At 33.9% G+C, this 21,122-nt stretch overlaps 1 protein-coding gene across 1 annotated transcript in view; it reads left to right on the plus strand.

Moving 5' to 3' along the window:
* Positions 1-21,122, plus strand: part of LOC118181357 (astacin-like metalloprotease toxin 5) — an 80,342-nt gene that overhangs the window by 58,287 nt on the left and 933 nt on the right. Inside the window, exons 3-4 of the mRNA XM_085810315.1 lie at positions 10,802-10,883; positions 17,380-17,500. Of these exons, the coding sequence (XP_085666441.1) occupies positions 10,802-10,883; positions 17,380-17,500 (203 nt within the window). The remainder of the gene's footprint in view (positions 1-10,801; positions 10,884-17,379; positions 17,501-21,122) is intronic.

Genomic DNA, 21,122 nt, shown 5'->3' on the forward strand with positions numbered 1-21,122 from the left:
TAACGCAACCAATTTTGTTGGTAGTAACGCAGAATTAAAGAAACTGAATAGGCTAGTCAGCAAACCAGATGATGAATTAGGTAATTATTTATCGAGTGAGAGTATTGATTGGTCGTTCATTCCCCCTAGAGCTCCCAATCATGGAGGTCTTTGGGAGGCAGGTGTCAAATCTGTTAAGTTTCATTTCAAACGCGTAGTAGGCAATTTGAAACTAACCTATGAGGAGTTTCTTACAGTAATTGCTCAAATTGAAGGCATTTTGAATTCTAGGCCCTTGCAACCTTTATCATCCGAACCAGAGGATTTTGATATCTTGACACCAGGCCACTTCCTGATAGGCAGACCTATCACGGCTATTGCAGAACCTAATATTTTAAACGTTAACGATAATAGATTAAAGAGCTGGCAAAAATTGACTAAAATAGTGCAAAAAATTTGGAAGTATTGAAGAAATAACTATTTGAGTGCAATGCAAGGAAGAACTAAATGGTTCTTTGAAAAAGACAATGTCAAGGTTGGAACTATGGTAATTTTAAAGACTGATAATGTTCCTGTATGTAACTGGCCTCTTGGCAGAATCGTAGAGATATTCTTAGGTAAAGACAATAAGGTTAGAGTAGTTTCAGTGAAAACGAAAGGAGGCATTTTTAAAAGATCAATTAATAAAATTTGTCTTTTACCTATGCCAAATTAAACAAAATGTATGTTTGTAATTAATTATTGTATTTTCTTATTATAGTAGTTTGATTTCTTGATGTTATTATTTGATATTTACAATTATTTACCTGTATTTCGTATTGTCACTCTGTGTAATTTTTTATTGTAAGATCTAATTTTGAATGATTACATCATGTCAAGGCGGGCGGTATGTTGCGCCTGCGCGCTCATTTCATTACTAACGTCGGCGCATGCTCCTTGAGCTCTTAGAGTTTTGTGACATGAGATTGTGAGCTAAGAGCGGGTGAGAGAATTCGTGGCTTCGAGTGGCCCTGAACTATGTAAATTAATGAGAATTAAAGTGAGATATAATACAGTCCATTGTTTCTGAGTTTATTGAATTATAGTGTAGTGCCTGTGCAAAACACGGATCATGCGGCTGTTGGTAGACTTTACTCGGGAAAAACCTAACGCCCAGGTTAATAAGATGGGCTTTAAAACTCCAAGAATATAATATCACAATAAAATATAAACCGGGTAAGGAAAACAATGTAGCTGACGCACTTTCTCGTATAAAACTGGACGATGAAGGCAATGAACTTAAATGCGCTGTGTTGACTTCAAAAATTTTAGATTCTAGAGATACGGTTATTACTGAACTGAAAGCTGATCCTGAATTTGGAAATATCTATGCTTATTTGAAAGACCCCGAAAGCTTTGAGCATACAGATATCGATGCGATAAGAAATAGAGCAAAAAACTATGAAATAATAGATAATTTATTATTCTATACGAAAACAACAAACGAAAATCTTAAGTATAAACCAGTCATCCCAGCCTCGCTTCGATTAAGCATTTTGAAGGAGTTACACGAAGCAAAAACAGCGGGCCACCTAGGGGTCAGAAAGACTTTAAAAAGGGTACGCGAGGCGGTATATTTCCCGCAATTATACAAAATAGTAATGGCGTATGTCAGGTCCTGCAATCAATGTCAGTTAATAAATGATATTAATTACAGCCCGGCCGGGTACTTAAATAGCATTCGCGCTACATTTCCGAATGAAATTTTAGGCATAGATCTTCTTGGTCCCTTCCCCCAGAGCGAGTTAAATAAAAATCGTTTTCTTTTAGTAATAGTAGATCATTTTTCAAAATGGACAGAAATTGTTCCACTTAAACGCGCGTCAGCCAAAACAGTCGCAGATGCATTCTTACACAGATACGTTTTAAAATACGGTGCACCGATAAAAGTCATTAGCGATAACGGAAAACAATTCATTAGTCAAATATTTGAAAACATATGCAATGGACTTGGCATACGCCATATCAAAATGGTTCCGTATAGACCACAAGCTAACATAGCAGAAAGAGTTAATAAAAATATAGTAAAAATAATTCGCAGTTACGTGAGCACACATCACAAGCGCTGGGATGGCTACATAAATGAATTAGCTTATGCTTCAAGAACGGCACATCATGATACTACGGGAAAAACTCCAGCAGAATTATTTTTAGGCAGAAAGTTAATTACGCCTTTAGATAAATTATTCTTTGTGCAACAAAGAGAGCAGGAGTTTAAACAAAAAGATGTACAAAAGTTGATTGATCAGGCGCTTAAAACCTCGGATACGGCAAGAAATAGGCAGAAAATATATTATGATAGAAAACGCCGTGAAGCAGATTTTAAAGTTGGGGATAAAGTATTGAAGCGGAAATTTTGTTTATCAAGTGCCCCAGACAATTTTACGGCAAAGCTAGCTCCAAAGTTTGAAGGCCCCTATGTAATTCAGGAAATCAAAGGAGTAGTCTTATATCTTAAGAACGAGAGAGGGGAAATCTGTAAAGCAAGTCCCGACCAGGTGAAAAAATACTATAATCCAAATGATTTTGAAATCCTTAAAAGTTTCTTGCAGGACTCAAGTCTAAACGAAGTAGAAGGTCCAGAGACTAAAACAACTATTCCACCACCCAAGAAACAGAGAACTGAAAAGAGACCTAGCCCTTCTACAACCCGGACGTCGGTATCAAAAAGAAAAAATAATTTTCAAACTCCAGCGTTTAAGAAAAACAAGAATACAGATGAACCGGCTAAAGAAACCGTGGTAAAGAGAAAAACACCACCTACAAAGGATAGCAGGAGAAATTACACATCAAGGAGAACGCGCACACGGCCACAGAGTCAGGTGCCAGCAAGGCCGCCGTTCCGGAAACTGAAACGGCAACAAGAGGCACAAAAATACGACGAACAGAAGAAATTCAAGAAGGACTCCAGACCGGAGGACGTCAAGACCAGCCGTCCCAGGGAAAAACGGAAATGTCAACAACCAGACGATTACTCCGCCAAGAGGCCAGCATGTAGAGGACGCAAGAGAAAAAGTAATGTGGACGACACTCGGAGGGCAGTAAGGAGAAGGTTAACATCCATGAAACCTCTAACTTGGGACCAATTTTGCCAAAAACGAATGACGGAGTTTCAAGCATCGAAAACTCAAAGATAAGTTAAAACCTTCTATAAATTTTTTTCTCTTTTGTTCCGAAATGTTATGCATAAGTACGAAGTTCTATGTTTTGACGAAAGTCAATATGTCTCGGTTGAGACTTAGTTTTGTTTTACTTTATTTAGCTAAGGCAAAAGTATCATTTTCTTTAAGTGTAAAAGCTAAAAACAAGCATTTTCTGTTTGTCGAAAAACTAATTCTGTTATGTTAAAGCCAAAATTTGGCCGAAGATAAAAATAACTTCGTAGTCTTGTATTAATAAGAATTTTAGTTTCAGTGCCGCCAGCTTGGCGAAGAATGAGTAAAGTAAAAATTTATTTTCTCTTATTCATTTTATGGTAAATTGTAAAAACCATATGTATTAAAATTTTGTAAATGTATGTAAATACTTGAATGTTATGTAAAAGTAGAATTTAGTCTAGAAGCATAAAATTGTAGATGCTAAAAGTGAATGCTTAAAAGCAATGAAGTCAAAATTTAAGTATTAAATTGTAGATAAAGTCATGCTGTAGAGCGAAAGCCTGCATGTTTAAAGATGAATGAGGGGGAAGTTAGAATGAATGTGTTTTGCAGGGTTCTCCACCTACATTTGAAATTTTAAGAATATTAAAGTAGCTCATTGAGTTGTAGAATGTCGAGTAAGGTGTGTCTATTTGGTCGTTGAATTCTAACAAATCATGGTGGTTAGGGGAAGTGTTGTAAGACTAAAACACGAATATTCCCGTTTGACACCACACACGGTGGAGAGCCAGGGTAAAGTTAAATTAATGCTTGAAAAATTCAATGAATGTGAAGTAAGCAATAACTAAGAAAAACGAATCGTTTAAAAACAAAAATTGTGTCAAGAAAGTGTGAATTATAATGTATTTAGAAAGATACTGATACTTATTCCTTCCAGATGCTGGAAGGAAAGACCAAGATTGATTGATGAAGTCCAGGAAAAGTTGCTGCAAGAAGAGAGCTTTATAACGAGCAACAGAATTTTAGTATACAATTTGTTACATAAGATTTTTTTTTTTGTGTAAACGAGGTTCTCGCCAGTTAGTTCAGAATTAGAGAAACTTACAACAGGTCGTTTGTAGGACCTGCTTCCAAGTTTTCCAAATTCTGGCAGCGGCAAATGTAGGGTTTATATTTATTTTTACTAACATTTATTTTAAGTTTAAACTATCTTTCCTGTCAAGCCTTACTTTCCCCTGGAACTGCCAATGCCAGAATATGTAAATTTTAGTAGAACGCGCAAGGATTCAAATTATCAGCGGAAGTATTATGATTTAAATAGAGAGGAAACGAGTTCGGTGTGTGATATTCTTACTTCACGAGCGCGGAGGTAGTTAGCGAGAAATTGAAGAACCCCACGTTTCGGCCTATGTGCTTGGCGGGAAGTAGTGTTAATCGTCCAAGTGAGCTTCAAGTCTGCTGAATTAGCAGCGGTATTGTAAAACGCGGTGAGGTAGTTATTTTAGAGAGCCTCGTAGTTAGAGTCTTGTCTTTAGTTTCTTTTCAGGTTATTATTTTTATTTGACCGCCGAGTTGGCGCCGTCTGTAAGCGTCAAGAGCACGCAATTGTAATTTATTACGTTGAATAAAAAGGGACTTAAACCCTTCACAAGACTCGGTGTTTTATCCAGTTTCCACAGTGACCTCTTGGTTGCGTGCAAGTTGGAGGCGCGCAACGTTACAAAGTCATAAAGCCTGAACTATAGAGTAGTGGAAGCGAGTAATATGGTCTGACGAGTCTTCTTTCACATTGTTTCCCACTTCTGGCCGAGTTTACGTCTGGAGAACGCCATCTCAAGCCTATAATGCAGACTGCTTGTTGCCAAGAGTGAAACATGGCGGGGGTTCTGTTATGGTTTGGGCAGCCATATCGTGGTTCTCTGCTAGCCCCATGATAACTGTGTCAGGGCACATGACTGCCAAGACTTATGTGAACATTTTGGCCGATCAAGTTCATCCCATGGTACAAACTTTGTTCCCCGATGATGATGGTGTCTTCCGAGACGACACATCCTCTGTTCACACAGCTCACATTGTCCAGGACTGGTTTTCTGAGCACGAGGATGAGTTGTCCCATCTCCCTTGCCCACCACAGTCACCAGACCTGAATATTATCGAACCTTTGTGGTCTACATTGGAACGGAAAGTGCGTTCTCGTTATCCACCGCCAACATCGTTATCTGAACTTGCCACCGTTTTGCAGGAAGAATGGTATAATATTCCCTTGGCAAACATACAGGAACTGTATTTATCCATTCCGAGAAGACTGCAAGCTGTTTTGGATGCCAACGGGTTTCCTACACCATATTAAGCAAAGAAACATGTTTTTTTAAAGGTGTTTCCATATTTTTGTCCAACCCCTGTATCTTAAGCCACACTGACACGATATACTATAAATTCCCCAAGAATTCAAGACAGAAACGCAATCTATTAGAATCGAAGGATGAATTTTATTAATAGGGCAGAAACCGACTTGAAAATTGAATTTCTGGAAAATCCGTGCAATTTTATAGCTAACAGAAGGATAAAATGGAAGCACGACAAGGTCATTAATATTGCTAGACAAGGTCATTAATATTGCATGTCCACTGTTAGAAATAATATTAATGACCTTGTCGTGCTTCCATTTTAGACTTCTGTTAGCTATAAAATTGCGCGGATTCTCCAGAAATTCAATTTTCAAGTCGGTTTCTCCCCTATTAATAAAATTCATCCTTCGATTCTAAAAGATTGCGTTTCTGTTTTGAATTCTTGGGGAATTTATAGTATATCATCTCAGTGTGGTTTAGATATATTGGCCAAACAAAAAGAGCGTTGAAGTTTCGTATCAAGGAACATGAATCTTATGTCAGAAAAGGCGAAATCAACAAGTCTTCAATAGCGTATCATAGTTGGACATTTAACCATAGTTTTGACTTTGGGGCTGCAAAAATTATCCAAAAGGCTTCTTCCATAGGTGAATTGGATTTTCTTGAGGCTTTTCATATTCACAAAGATTTAGCATGTTTAGTTAATTATTTGAAGTCCAATCCAGTCCTTCCTAATGCCTTTAAAATTCTACTATCTTAATTCAGTGATTTTTGCCAATAGATGGCGTTACCTCCTCGCGTTTGGTACTACCAGAGGGTATAAAAATCCGTTCAGTGGTTGCTTTCCATTATTCGAAGTTCAGATTTTGAGCGTGAAGATGCATTTGCCCCTCGCTTCCTATTTTTAACTTCGCTAATTTTTCTTGTCCTTTGTGTTATATGTTTGAGCAGATAGCCTGGCTCAGTAAAAGTAGGCGGCCAGTGTAAATCTGATTAAAAATCCGTTTATAACCAGGTGCAGTGCTGATAAGGACCACGTGTTTCTGAGACTCCTTCCCCTTTATTTTTCTTTCTTTCTGCTGATGAGGAAGGACCTTTAGCTGCCCTCGAAATCGATTGAATGTTTCAATATTCTTACGCTAAATACAAGATTGTTTTTATGATTTTTACATAACAACTAGTTGTGATTAATCAGCACATGCATTAAAAATGGATCTAAGGCTTTAGGATGGATAAACTTCATATAGGGAAAGGAATTTGGAAGCGAAGTTTTTACTTGGCTTACTTTGATATCTTGTAGTGCAGTTCCATAAATCAGTGACCCATACAGCAACTGAGTTCGAAGAAAAATGTTTACTATGCAATTTAATCCACACCTTTAACTACAGATAAAAACTCTCGTGTGAACACCACACATTTTTCTTGTACGACCTATTAAATTACACACATCTTTTGCTGCACTTCTTTGAAACTTATTTCCTCGAATTATTCTAAATTGAATTACCGATCCCTCAAAGCAAGTTGAAAATGGCATCAAAAACTGGAAACTTTAAATAGCCCTGTGAATGTTTCTTCTACAGGAGTCAAACTTCTTACAATTTTATTTTTTATAACAAATATAAAACCTTTCTAGATATAAGTATAGGAAACAGGAGTCCACATTAAAAATTAGATTTTTGTATTTTTCTAAAATTGCACTTGTTGTGGTTGCGACCTACCTCAATTGCCCAACAACAACATCAGAAGAAGCCCAGGAAAATTATTTTGGCAAGGAGAGCAAGATTGTGCATGTCGTTGGCAAGAACCTTGAGCACCATAGAGGTCACAGTAACACTTCGCTCAGTTTCGTCCACAGTTTTCACGGAGAGCACGCCGGGGGGGAACGGGTCCTAGAGTCTCCCACCCCTCTTCTCCTACCAGCAACCTGTTGAGAAGTCTTTTGGCTCACCATATATATTTAAAGTGCCCCCCATATTGTAAAGATACTCTAAATTTAGAAACATCCATGCCCTCTCCGGGATTCGAAACCCGATCGTTTGGTAGTAGGCTCCTCTATTCATAACCACTTTCTTCTTAATTCAAAATTATAACATTTTTATAATTATAAATTTATTTTGTAGACATTAGGTATTTTTGGAAGCATGCAAGATGATAAATTAGCAACGCCTTCGCCGAGAATCGAACCACGGACCTCCGGAATACCGGTCCAGCGTGCAGACCACTACACCATGAAGTCACGCTAGAAAAGTGCAAGAAATACCTTATAATTTATTAAAATTTTCTATCTTACTTCAAAATGCATCGCATTAGTTTCAAAATCGAATACAAACAAGCAAGTATAATAATGTAACATGATTGCTTAGTAAGTTATCTCTTCAAGCAGCTGAACTAAGTTAGTTATAGTACTTGTATAGTAAAATTATTATACTATAGGATAGATGAAATGTTCAAAAAATTTAAGTGTGCTATATAACTTATATTACATCCGAAAGACCACCATTCTAATTACATTAAATAAAAATTTTTAAGACTTCCAGGTTAAAATATTCCAGATATTTGCAAGAAAGACAAAATATCGTTTAACATACTGAGCACCACAGTTGCGGTCTTTGACCGCTATTATTTTTTTAATTGATTAAAGTATCATAAGTGTTCCGTAATATATTTGTAAAAGACAAGATAGTATTTGTATCTGTTTTTATAAATGTAAAAATACATTTATTGTAATAGCTTAGTTAATTCTAATAATAATACATAATCAATATAGTATATATATTATAGTATTATGTATATATATATATATAAAGAAGAAAGTCTGTGTGTTTGTTTGTTCGCTAATAACTTAGTCACTACTACAGCTATCGTCACCAAAGGTTCTACGATTCTTTTCTGGGACCTGAGAAAAGTCGACGTCCACATTTTTCAAAAACAAAAAAGCAGCTAAAATCAGAGATATTAATTAAAAACTGGGAAAAACAATAGTTTTTCCCTGATATACCCGAATGGCAGCAGTCTCGCAAGCTGGAGATAAAAATCTGCTTTATTTCAAAAGTTGTTGCCACTGCTCGCTTTCAAATCCTAGAGTTAATATGTTAATAAAATATTTCTAAGTTTTACGATGAAATAAAAATAGCATTACCAAACATTAAATACATTATTACCGATTCCAAAAATTCTTGAGAAGCCATTTCGACTATTTCCATCTTCGTACGACCTTAATCAGCCGAAATACGAGGTGTGACACACACAAAAAAGAGACTAAGTGTGTAGCTTGAAAACAGACTGGAGTTGGCAACAACTGTTTTGATGACATCACGCCACACACACCTCCTCTATCCATGCGGCCAGTTTCGACTTAGCCGACCAAGCCAGTGGGGAGTACTCTATTATTGTGTGAACACGTGCAACTGCATTCAGCCAGAAAACTGTTTAATGGAAAAACCCGAACAGTGAATCAACGTCAAATTTAACGTGAAACTTAAGAAATACGCCACGGAGGAAATATTTCAAATATTAACCGATGCTTATTGGAGATGAAACTTTGTCTCATGCACGTGTGTTTGAATGGCATAAAGGGTTTTCAGTGGAAAGGGACAGTATGGAAGGGCTCGCTCAGCAAGTTCATCATGATTGAATGGGTTCCCAGTGGTCAGACTGTGTTTCAACACTACTACATTGAAGTAATAAAAAGACTTCTTGAAAAAATTAGGAAAACAAAGGCGATAGTTGTAGAGTGACGGATGGCTGTTGCACCAGGACAATGCGCCCGCTCACACAGCCCTATCTGTCAATAAACGGTTTCTGACCAGCAAAAACATTACGGTGATGGGGCATCCTCCTTATTCACCTGGTTTGGCTCTATGCGACATTTTTTTATTTCCTAAAGTTTAATCTGACTTAAACAGTACCCATTTTACCTCAGCTGAAGACGTTCAAGCAAAAACGGACAATCTCCTGAAGGGCCTTCAAAAACCTTCGTTCCAGAACTGTTACCAACAATGGCAACTCCGAATGCAGAAGTGTGTGAATGCTGAAGGGAACTAATTTGAAGGTGATAATGTCACGGAGAACTTATTCTGTAAGTACACTGATTTATTGGACCAGTCTCATTTTTTTGTGTCACACCTTGTATTAATTACAAACTCTGAAAGCTCTAATTTTTGCACTCACTTTTGTGAGTTTTACAAAATCTATGCATATAAAGAAGAATGTCTGCTTATGTGTTTATTTGTTTGTTCGCGTTATTGATTTCTGATCAATTATGATCCTTTTTTTGCCACACTTAATCGACTGAAATTGAATATAGGTGAAATATTGGATTGCACTCGAGCTTTTACGTTCATTTGATGAGAAAGACGAAAAACATTAAATCATTGTTGATATAATGAGAGAGAATTAGCTTATTTTTCTATCGAAATTTTTCATGTGGGTTCCATATCCCACCAGACTGAAAAATGTATGACTATGAATCATATTTTTTTCATCGTTATTAGAGAATGATAAGCCGCATCATTCTTTCTGTTGTTAGATGCATTACCCTCAATCTAACTTAACTGGCATCGGCATAGTTACGATTACAAACTAATTATGGTAATAATTATATACATAAGGACCATGCGGACAAAAGGTACGTTGTGTGTATTTGAATGCAAATGACGTTTAATATGATAGACAATAAATAAAAAGAATCTAAATTGAATTTTGAAAAAAAAAATATTTCGAATTGCAGATCTTCATCTTCTTGTTTTAAAAAAGTCAAAGTATTGAGTAAAATATGTGAAATATAGATTAAAACTCCACATGAAAGTGAATCAGAATTTTTTTTCTGACACTGCATGTGAAATGCACTATCATACCGAATTTCTAACCTATATCATTAATACTTTGCTAACGATATATTAAAACTTGGAAAATATTTTATCATTTTCAGCATAAATCACTTAATTCTAATAATAGCTGCCGATTCTAATGATCTTGCGCAGCATGAAGAGATTGAGTTTGTTCAGTTCATTTAGACAAATGATACTAGGGAGTATCGGTCTAAATATAAGAAGACGTTTCCTTTATCTAACGCTCAGTTTCGCATTTATAGATTTTAAGTACGTCCTTTCTGCAAACTTTATGCAACAATACGCTACCTCGGGCTCGAATCCAGGCTCAGTGGCGTGCGTATTCAGCCTTTATTTTAGGGAACTGCTCATATAGATGTATAGAGTTTAAGTAGAAGGATAAGTGAATTAGCAAAAACGAAAATTTGCTGAAGTATTAAACAGCGGTACTACATTATATTTAATAGTTCAAAATAGAGCCACTGATAAAATTTAATTTCTCTTTCAGGATACTGAACGAAATGCAATTCCAGGGGAAAGGTTCCGGTGGCCAAACGGGATCGTTCCTTACGTCATAGATGCTTCCTTATGTAAGTTTTTTTACTATTAAACGTTTACGTGCTCTTAAGCTCGCTTACGTGCACTTAACCAGGGGTAAGAAATTGTAATCACGTGAACATTATGTGTATTTCTTAATATTCGTGTGCTCAGTTTTTCAGTTTTCTCAATTTTTGTTTTCAGTTTTTCAATTTTCTCAATTTTTGTTTTCAATTTCGCAGTTTTCTCTATTATCGTTTTCAGTTTTTCACAATTTTTGTTTTCAATTTTTTCCAATTTCTAGTTCTCTATTTTAATATCGTTACATTAAAAATTACTATCATAGTCTTAACTTTTTCTCTTTATTATTTTTCGAATCGCGATTTAATTAGTTTAAATCATTAAAATTATTCTATATTTAAATTTTTTAACTAATGTCTAACTATATGTATGTATAGAAATAAAAAGGAATAAATATTATAAGCTGGTGGTTTTTGAGATTTATAATCCATGTAATTCGATGTTCATTATGAAACTATTCATTTTCTTTTTTACAGTAAAAGTTTTTCAAATTATTTTTATTAATACTAATCAGTTTTAAATTCGTAGTTTATCTTAAAATATTTTTAGGCTTTGCTTCTATGCAAGAGTATATATATTCTTTTCATTTCAAAACTTTTGTTGCTCTTATATTACAGATTTTAAGAATTAACTCCTATTTTTATTATTTTTAGTACGTATTTTATATTTTTTAGATCAAATTTTCGTTTTTCTTTTATGTTTGCATAGGTTTAATTACTTCAACTGTATATGCTTTTGGACTCTGTCTACTCACATTGAAAATTTTCATTAGATTTTTAAGCATTTTTGTTTGTTTATGAGTTATGCTCTTACATTTTTAAGCCGGCCTATGTGTTTTCAATATTTGCATTTACTTTCGTTCTTTTCCAATTTTAAATAAAAATATTTGGGCATGGTCTTGTTTTTCAAAGTGTTGAATTATTATTTTTCCAAGTTTTGTTTTTGGGCTAGACTTACTCAAAATATTTTTGAAATTTGTCTATTACTTCGTAATTTTTTTGAATTTGTCTATTTTTATGCTACAAATTCTGCATACGGATATACTCTGGTTATTGCTTTTCTAATGTTATTTTTATGTTTTTAATTTGTGCCCTTGTCAGTTAAGAAACAGGCTAATATATTTACTTACTTCTTTCTTTGCACCAAACCTCTGATGACGATGCAGAGAAAGATGTAAATATAATTTTTCATTTTTTGGTTTTGACATGTTTTGCCACCCTATTTCTTGAAGTCTGCCACTGTGATTCTGTTTTTAGGTATTTGCATGTGATTTATTTCAAACTGAATATGAAATAAATTATAAAAACATTTTTTATTTTATTTTGCATTATATATATAATGCAAAATAAAATAACTAAGTGTATATATACATATATGTATGTATTTATTTGTGTATGCCTATCCAATGCAGGCATACGCAATCTGTTTATACCTATCACAGTATATGTATACATAATTATGAATTTGTATTATATACAAATTTTTAAGTATATATATATATATATATATATGTATTTATTCTTATTAAGATACGGAGAAGGAAACTGACAAAATAAATTCCATTAATTGTGCTCCAAGTTTTATGCACCTTAGGCTTGAATCAGCTGCACAAAGCATCATCTATACAAATTGATTTTACGAATCATTAAAAATACCAGTAATAGTCCTTAGCTATTGCTTGAACTTTTAATGCTTTATATAACTGATTTTATTCACGCATTTTAGAATTTATAATTACATGATAAATGTTTTTTTCTGGTTCCATATAATGGTATAGATTTCATGCCTAATAATCGTCTTACTATCATGGACTACCAATCGAAAGGGAAATTAAGTTTCATCCATTACTTCAATTGGAGCTTGAGTGACCAACCCCGGAAACAAAAATAAGTAGAACTGAGATAAAATGCCTATATTTTCAAAAACATGTCGACATAAATTCATCGGGGAAGACTTAGAACCAGACACCTTTGCTCCAGTATTAGAGATGGAGATTACTATGGCGGCGGGTAAGTATCAAGTTGTATGGACCTACGACACTCCATACGCTTGCTAGTTGCTCTCTAATCACTCAGAAGTACTGAAAGCAGATCTTAGAGCCCTAAAGTATGATTCTTCAGCGCAGTTGGCTTGCGCATTGTAATATGACGTCCACGTAAAGATCAACCTGTAAACGAATATCTTCAAAATGAAAATATTCAAAGGAAGGGTTTATTAACCATATTTCCAGACCTGAAACTGGCTGAACATTTCTGGAATGCACTTGCGAGGACAACTGCAAAATTCTTCAATTGTCTCCGAGAATCAATTCAGATTTAAGAACTGCGTTAGGACAAAAGTGATTGCCCGAGTCTCATCAACTGTCTCATAAAGAAAATGACGATGATGACGACTACTGTTGTTAGACATGACTGTACGCTTTATTAGCAGTATTTTAGGCTATATTTTTCAACATTAGTTTTGGATACACCTGCTGTCGTGAACATTGCTCATGATTATGAGTAGATATTTTCGTTGTTGAACAGTATAAATTTGTAACTTATGATGCTCAGCGTCCGTACCAAATTTCATCACATATTGTCTTGTGCTTTGTAAATTTTGACAAAAATGTTGTTTATTCTCTTAATTTTGATCATATTTAGAGAAACTTTTTATAACAAAAATATCCCGATATTATTTCTATGCAAAATCCTGCTGAAAAATTAACCAATTATAGACAAATTAGTAAGAAAATTAGAACCAAAACCACAAAAACATGAAAGGAATATAATTTAAAACCAGTAAAAACCTAAATCTTCCAATGAAAAAATTTAAAAAAAAAAAAAAAAAAAAAAAAAAAAAACCAAGCAATTCAGTGTTTTTAAACCATAAGAAATCGCGAAAACAGCCGAAATGAAAAAAAAAAAAATTAAAAAGGAAAGCAATACAATTAAATCCTGACTTAACGTTATCAAAAGAAGCTAGATTCAATTTAACTACCACTTCCTAGGAAAAACACTATGTTTCTGTTCTCCTAAAACTAGCTGATGAACCATTTTAAATTATTTAATTGTAATAGTTCATCCGAAAATTCTGAATGTTTTCTCTACACAGTCGCTTTGCTTTCATATGAAATAAAAATACACAAAAACAAATTTAAATTAAATAAATTCAATTGATAATAAAGCAAAAGTAAAGCATATACTATTTATTAAAAATAAATTCACATTAAAACGTAATAATTTACAAAATATATTTATTATTAACTAAGAACAAATTTTTTTATAAAATTAATAAAAGTTTGAACTTACTATCGGAAGAACAAAAGGCAGTAATTCAAAAGGAAAAAATGACGTTAATGGTTGCCTGTTTGGCGCTTGTAGAGAAGAATTTCCGAATAAACTATTATAATTAAATCAATTTAAATAGTTCATCAACTAATTTTAGGGGAATGGAAGAAGTGGTTTTTCTAGGAACTGGAATTCAATTGAATCTAATCTACCTCCTCTTAATAACGTTGAATGAGAGTTTAATTGCATTCTTTTTCTTTTATATGTATTTTTAATTTTTTTTTTTTTTTTTTTTTTTTTTTTTTTTTTTCATTTTCAGGATTTCTTTTGGTTAAAAAACTGAGTTGATGTTTTAATTTTTACATCTTTTATTTTGAGATTTAGGATTTTTACTGGTTTTAAATTTCCTTTCTTTCATGTTTTTGGGGTTTTGGTTCTAAATTTCTTACTATTGTGTATATATTATATGTACTTACGTATGCTTGTGTAAGATTAAAAAAATAGGTAAGATAAATTTCTAACTTTACTTTTCAGTAGTATCTTAATTCTCCTTCTAAATTTGATATTTCCCCTTTCTGTCTAGAAAATAGTAACTGCTAATAACAAACTTTCTCTAAACTGCATCATTTCAAAATTGTTCCTACTTACATGAGTTTAAGGTAATACTAATAGCGCATATACTTACACTAACGAACCAAAGAATTATGACTATCAACACATTTTTTCAATGTACTTGTCTGGATGACGTGGAGGGCACGTGATTAAGTGGGAATGGTATTTAACTGTTGCTGGAGAAGATGAAGAATTATTCTTCCTCTTACTTTTACGAGTGATGGGAAATGTTTCCGGTCTAAGCAAAATTGACAGAGGACAGATTGTAATGGCCCAAAGACTCGGAACGAAACTGAAGGACTGGTAGGTATTTTACGATCTGTGATTGTTAGCACTTATGCAAAGTGGATACATGACAGTGAAATCATCAGTAGACGTAAAGATGTTTAATAAGAATGTTAAGAAGCAGTAGACAAGATGTTAAGAAGCAGTAGATCCAAGATGTTGATGCTCACTCATCATCAAAGATAAAAGTCTTCGGAAACTGTCCCGCTTGGTACAGCAAAATCGGCGCCAGACAATGACTCAGCTGACAGCCCAATACAGTGCAGGTCCAAGTGCAAGTACTTCGAAACACACAGTTCAGTGGATACTGTTAGATATGGGATTGCGCAATAGATGTCCTCCTCGTGTGCCTCTGTTGACAGAGGGTCATTGGCAACTACGGCTACAGTGGGTCCGGGAACATCGAGACTGAACCATGGGTAAGTCGAAGACAGTTGCCAGGCCGGATGAATGACGATTTTTCATTCATCACATCGATGAGAGTGTCAAGGTTTTTCGTCTTCCAGGGCAACAACTGCCCCCCCCTTATATGCAGACTCGTGTTGGCGGTATTATGCTTTAGTGAACGTTCTCGTGGACGGCTCTTTGACCCTTAATTATGGCAGAACATACCATAAAAGCTGCGGAAAAAGGTTAGTTTCATCCTTATGTTGCGTCTGTCTTCCCAACTAGAAATAGAATACTCCAGCAGGACAACGCCCCATGTTACAAGGGTCGAATGTTCGAGTGGTTCGAGGAGCATAAGAATGAATTCTACTTATTCCCTGGCCACTTAACATGCCAAACCCGATAAAGCAAATTTGGGATGTCTTGGAGCAGCAGGTGAAAGCTCAAACACCACCATGTTGGTATATATCGACTTCGTGTGACCGCTGCTTAGACATTTGGTACAACCTGTCTCTAGTCATCTACCAAGAACTTGCGATATCCAAACCAAGATGAGTTGCAGCTGTTTTGCAGACCAGAAATCGCACAACACGTTATTGAATAGGTGTTCATAATGTTTTGGCTCTTCAGTGTATACAATACTTCAGCCAATAAAAGTATTGAAATTTGCAAACAGCCAATCGATCACTACGACTGCTAACATCTCTACGCACCATTACTCTGTCATCCCCTTCCCATGTCATCGCTCAAAACCATTACACATACACATATGTGTATTTGATGATAATATTGTTTCTTGCAGATAATTTGATATAAGATGAGTGCTTGATTAGGGAAGAGACCAATCATTCTGCACTCGCGAGGAGATTGAATTTAGAAGATCAGTGGAATATTGATTACGTAATAGAAGATGCTGGGAACTTTTCAAGAATTACAAAATCACTTGACAATCCAAACATATCTTTATTACCTGTTGATGGCTAAATGGCATGCACATCGCAACGGGTACAGTGTGCCCTCCCAGTTTTGATTATGGCCTATTATAATTTTGACAACGAACAGAAGACTAAAGACGTCCAAAAAAGAGACGTCCTTTAACTAGCAAGTGTAGGCAGCAAAAGAGGATGTGTAGTTAGTTGTTAGAACTATATATAAGCTTGGAAATTTTTGGTTTTAATTCTGGATAAAGATTGGGCAAGCGTTTACAGCAATGTGGACACTTCAGGGAAATCTCAGATGCCTTAAAAGGATTGTGTTTTAATTGAAAGTTCGTAATTTAAAGGATTATTGTCAATCTGCTAAATTCAGTTGTAATTTGGTATTAAACTGTTCTTTATGTTTTAATTTGGTAATCAATTTTTCCTTGTATCTTTATATTTGGATAATTAGACACATATATAGATAGAGAGAGAGAGATAAAAGATTAAAGTTTTTTTTTTTTTTTTTTTTTTGAAAAATCTATATTATCCGGAAAATGTCTTAAGAAAAAATATTTAACAATTAACAGAATTTTAAGGTGATTTAAACTTTTAAAAATTTTCAACTTTTAGAACGAATGCCTAAGCAAACTGAATTGGTATAAATGTATTAACAATTTTTGAAAATATTTTAAATTATGACGTTTGCATATTAATGATTCTTAGGTACACATATACACATACATGTATATTTACTAATTATAATTAGACAATAAGAAAAGAGTACTTCAACTTTTCACTACTTGCACGAAGACTGGCCGATACAAAGTATGCTAATATTTTTTGGCGTCTATTAAAGCAGTAACTGCCAGTTTTACGAACATGGTGTTACGTTTCCGCAACATAACATAGGAAAGTGATTTATATAGAAGATCATGACTCTATTTTTTGTCTCTCTCATTCATATTATTTACCAATTTTTTTTTTATTTTTTACAGCCTCAGAGAGAAATACAAAACTCATAAAAAAGGCTATGAAACACTATCATGATAACACCTGCGTTCGTTTCGTTCCCAGGCGTGAAGAAAAAGATTACGTTAGATTCTTTTCCGGAAGAGGGTAATTTGTTTTCTTTTTATGAGTAATTATTTTTATTATTATTGTTCTTTAAGAGTTTGCGGTGAAAATCAATTTCATTTCTGGCATCCGAAAAAAGTATCGTTCTGAGATACATATACTTTTGTTCTGATGTCGATTATATTAGAGATATTAGAGGTAAGGATGATTCTCAGGGTCAGTCATTAAAACACTGTGTTATAAGCAAGCGATTAAAACAGCAGCTTGTAATCAACGATAACGCTGCTAGCAGTTGGGGCCTCTGTGATATCATTCGTTTCCAGCCTTAAGTGAATTTTACATGTGTTAGCTTAGCTTCTTTTTATGAGCATTCTTGCATCATGTTGAGCTCCGACGCGCACGGGAGACCTTAAATTAACATGGATTCGTCAAATTTATTGGAAGATCAGTGAGGTATCACTGGTAAAATCAGTAATGAAATATTTTCTCCTTAAGACTGAAACTAGCCAAGATGCTTCAGAGACGAAAGCAATGATGTTATCAACGTGTTGATTACGTTGCACTGTAACGTGATACGCTCCACTGTAAACTAAAACGATTTTTAAACTCTGAACATTAGAATCGTTTTCGGCATAAAAAGGTATTCAAAATTTAATAAACTACTATTAATTTAAGTATAATTTATCAAATACTTTTGCAGTGGAAAAATTTGTATTTTTGATTTTGAACCCTTGCGCACCAGTAGACTTAAATATTTAAAAAAAGGAAAAAAAGAACTCAATTTGTAAAGAGCTGCGAGAGGAGCAAAACAATCAACACAAGCACGTGAATGCATGTAAGGGTTTCTATAACCTTTAAGGTTTTCTGTGCGTAAAATGCAGTGGAATAAAAGCATAAATAAATATAACTATTCAAATGCATTTGAATAAAGTCATAAGTAAATATTACTGTACAATTAATCCATGTTTGAAGAATAATCTTCTAAAATGAAATTTTTACTGCTCATGGTAAAGAAAATTCTTAACATCCAGGAGTTTGCATTTTGTATTTCTATGTGAAGGAATATTTGTATTTATATGTGAAGAAATATATTTCTATACATTTGTATTTATATGTGAAGGAATGCATTTATATGTGAAGGAAAAGTATGCCTGAAATTTAAAGTTAGGCAAAAGTCAAGTTTAGAAAAGTTATATATATAAGAGGATACAAAGAGAAACATATTAATATGCCAAAAATAAAAAGAAAAATTTAGTCAGTCTTGTGCACTATAGCTGCAGAATTGAAGTAAATTAAATTTAAAGCATTCAAAACTAAAATTAAATTGGAATCAAAACAAGGCAATTCCCTAACAATATTAATAATTGCCACCTTGGATAAAAGGTAGAGCCATTGCAGCTAAACATAATCAAAATTAATGTAAGAATTCATCAGTAGAATAAACGCGAAATATAAAAATGTAAATTGGTAATAGAAATAAAAATTAATCTCCTATGTCTGAAACCTTAATTCAGAACTCATCAGGGGAAAATGAATTAAAGTTTCATAAAAGTCGATTAATGTGTTTCGAATACCCATTTCGTTCTTCTGAATCATTTGAGATGAAAAACCGATTAATGTTTCGATTAAAACCGAAATATCAATTCTGAATACATTTGAGATTCGATCTTTTGGTTTTAATTGAATTTTAATGTTTTATTGAAAATTTAATTGAATCTTTTATCTGTTTTTGGTGTGAAATAATTCAGAAGAACGAAACATGTATTCGAAACACATTAATCAACTTTTCTGAAATAAATTAATTTTCCCCTGGTAAATTCTGAATTAGGCTTCAGACAAAGGATATAAATTTTTATTTTTATTACCACTTTGCATTTTTAGTTTTCGGGTTTATTCTACTGATGAGTTCTTATATTAATTTTGATTATGTACCTTTTATCCAATGTTGCAATTATTAATATTATTAAGGAATTACCTTGTTTTGATTCCAATTTAATTTTAATTTTGAATGTTTTAAGTTTAGTTTATATATAAGGATACATATATATATGGATATTGATAACCTTCTATAATGATGCGGGCATATTTTATTGAAAAATCATTATTTTTCTCATATTTATAAGAAGCCATTGTCCAGCTGTGCTTCTTTCTGTTCAGATTGTGAATAGCACTTGTAATTTCGGTTAATTATTTTTATACTTGATAGCATAATATTCCTTTTTTTATTTGCACCATTATTTTTTTATTATGACCAAAAGTGATGAGTTCGCAATGTTGATGGACTTAGCCAAACCTCAATTTAGTACACTGAAATAAAGGTTTGGTTTATTAAATTACGGCAAAGCACTCGAGAGCTATCTGCATTAAGGGAGGGATGCCTTCGTGGAGGACGTTTTAAGGGAAAGTTGCTCGTATACACGTTACACATGGGAAAAACCACGAAAACAGCCATGTAGACAGCCCGTTCGAGGGGATTCGAACCTCCGACCGAATTACCAGGATTCAGCGACGTTATCGCTTGGCAGCTGGTGGGGCTACACTGCAATAAAAGCAATTTTTCTTGCCGTAAGAAAAATCGCCTAAATTTCTTTGCCTTTCGCTCAGCTATATCCAGTTTTATACTCCGAAGTAATTTGCTACTTTCAGAAGCTTTCGAAACTCTGAATTTTATGTTTTCTTAATTAAGTCATTTATAAATTGCATTTTGTTTGTATAGCTGACTTACACTTTCCATAAAAATCTTTGAGAAAATGCATTAGCAGCGGCTAAAAAATACAGAGTAATGAAGAAATATTGTAATAGCATTTGCATTTAAGATTAAAGACGCATTAAAAGTCATTCATTCTAAGAATACTATGTTCTTTCATAAATATACGTTGGTCAGAATATATATAGCATACTGCACTAATTTTCATTTTTCAAAGTACAAATACACTTTATCCTGGCACTATAACAGCGCCAAAGAAGATAATGTCTTAACACAAAAAACTAGAATATGCTTAGAGTTCTTTAAAAATTGTGGAGTTTCCTTAGCCTATGGCTTCATTTCAAAACAAAATGTGCACAATCTGTTTGCATGACTGAATAACAACACAGAAATTTAAATGCACAAACTTTCATTAGCACTAGAGGTGCTTTTGTATCAAACCTCAATTTTTGTCCGAATTGCTTTTCAAATATTGCCGCCAAATATTATGATAATAATATGTTACATACTTATTTAAAAATAATACAGAGAATATGAAAAATACACACCTCCCCAAAAATAAGCCATAAAGTCTAAACGCGGCAAACAGAAACTATTTGGTTGATTAAAACTGATACAAGAAAAAATGACGTGAAATTGATCCAAGAGCTTGCTGTGGCATTGCTAGACCACACTGTAAACAATAAAGCAAAGACATACACAAACAAATGTATTACAGCCATCACACGCGAAAGAGCAAATGGGTCGGAAGAACGTGCAATGGAAACGTACAATTATTATCCAATTCATCATCCTTGGTAAATATGGAATTGTTTCCAGATCAGAGAGAATTCTGATGCTATGCTACAGCAGAATTTGCCATTTATAACACAGTAACTGAAGTAAGTAACAGTAACTCAAGTTGATGGTACAAATTACTTCAAAAATCCTTTCAAATTATCGCTGTCACCGCTGTAA

This window comes from Stegodyphus dumicola, chromosome 2 (genome assembly GCF_044657685.1).
Source record: "Stegodyphus dumicola isolate Sdum_Otavi_A_Nest chromosome 2, ASM4465768v1".
NCBI classification, from domain to species: domain Eukaryota; kingdom Metazoa; phylum Arthropoda; class Arachnida; order Araneae; family Eresidae; genus Stegodyphus; species Stegodyphus dumicola.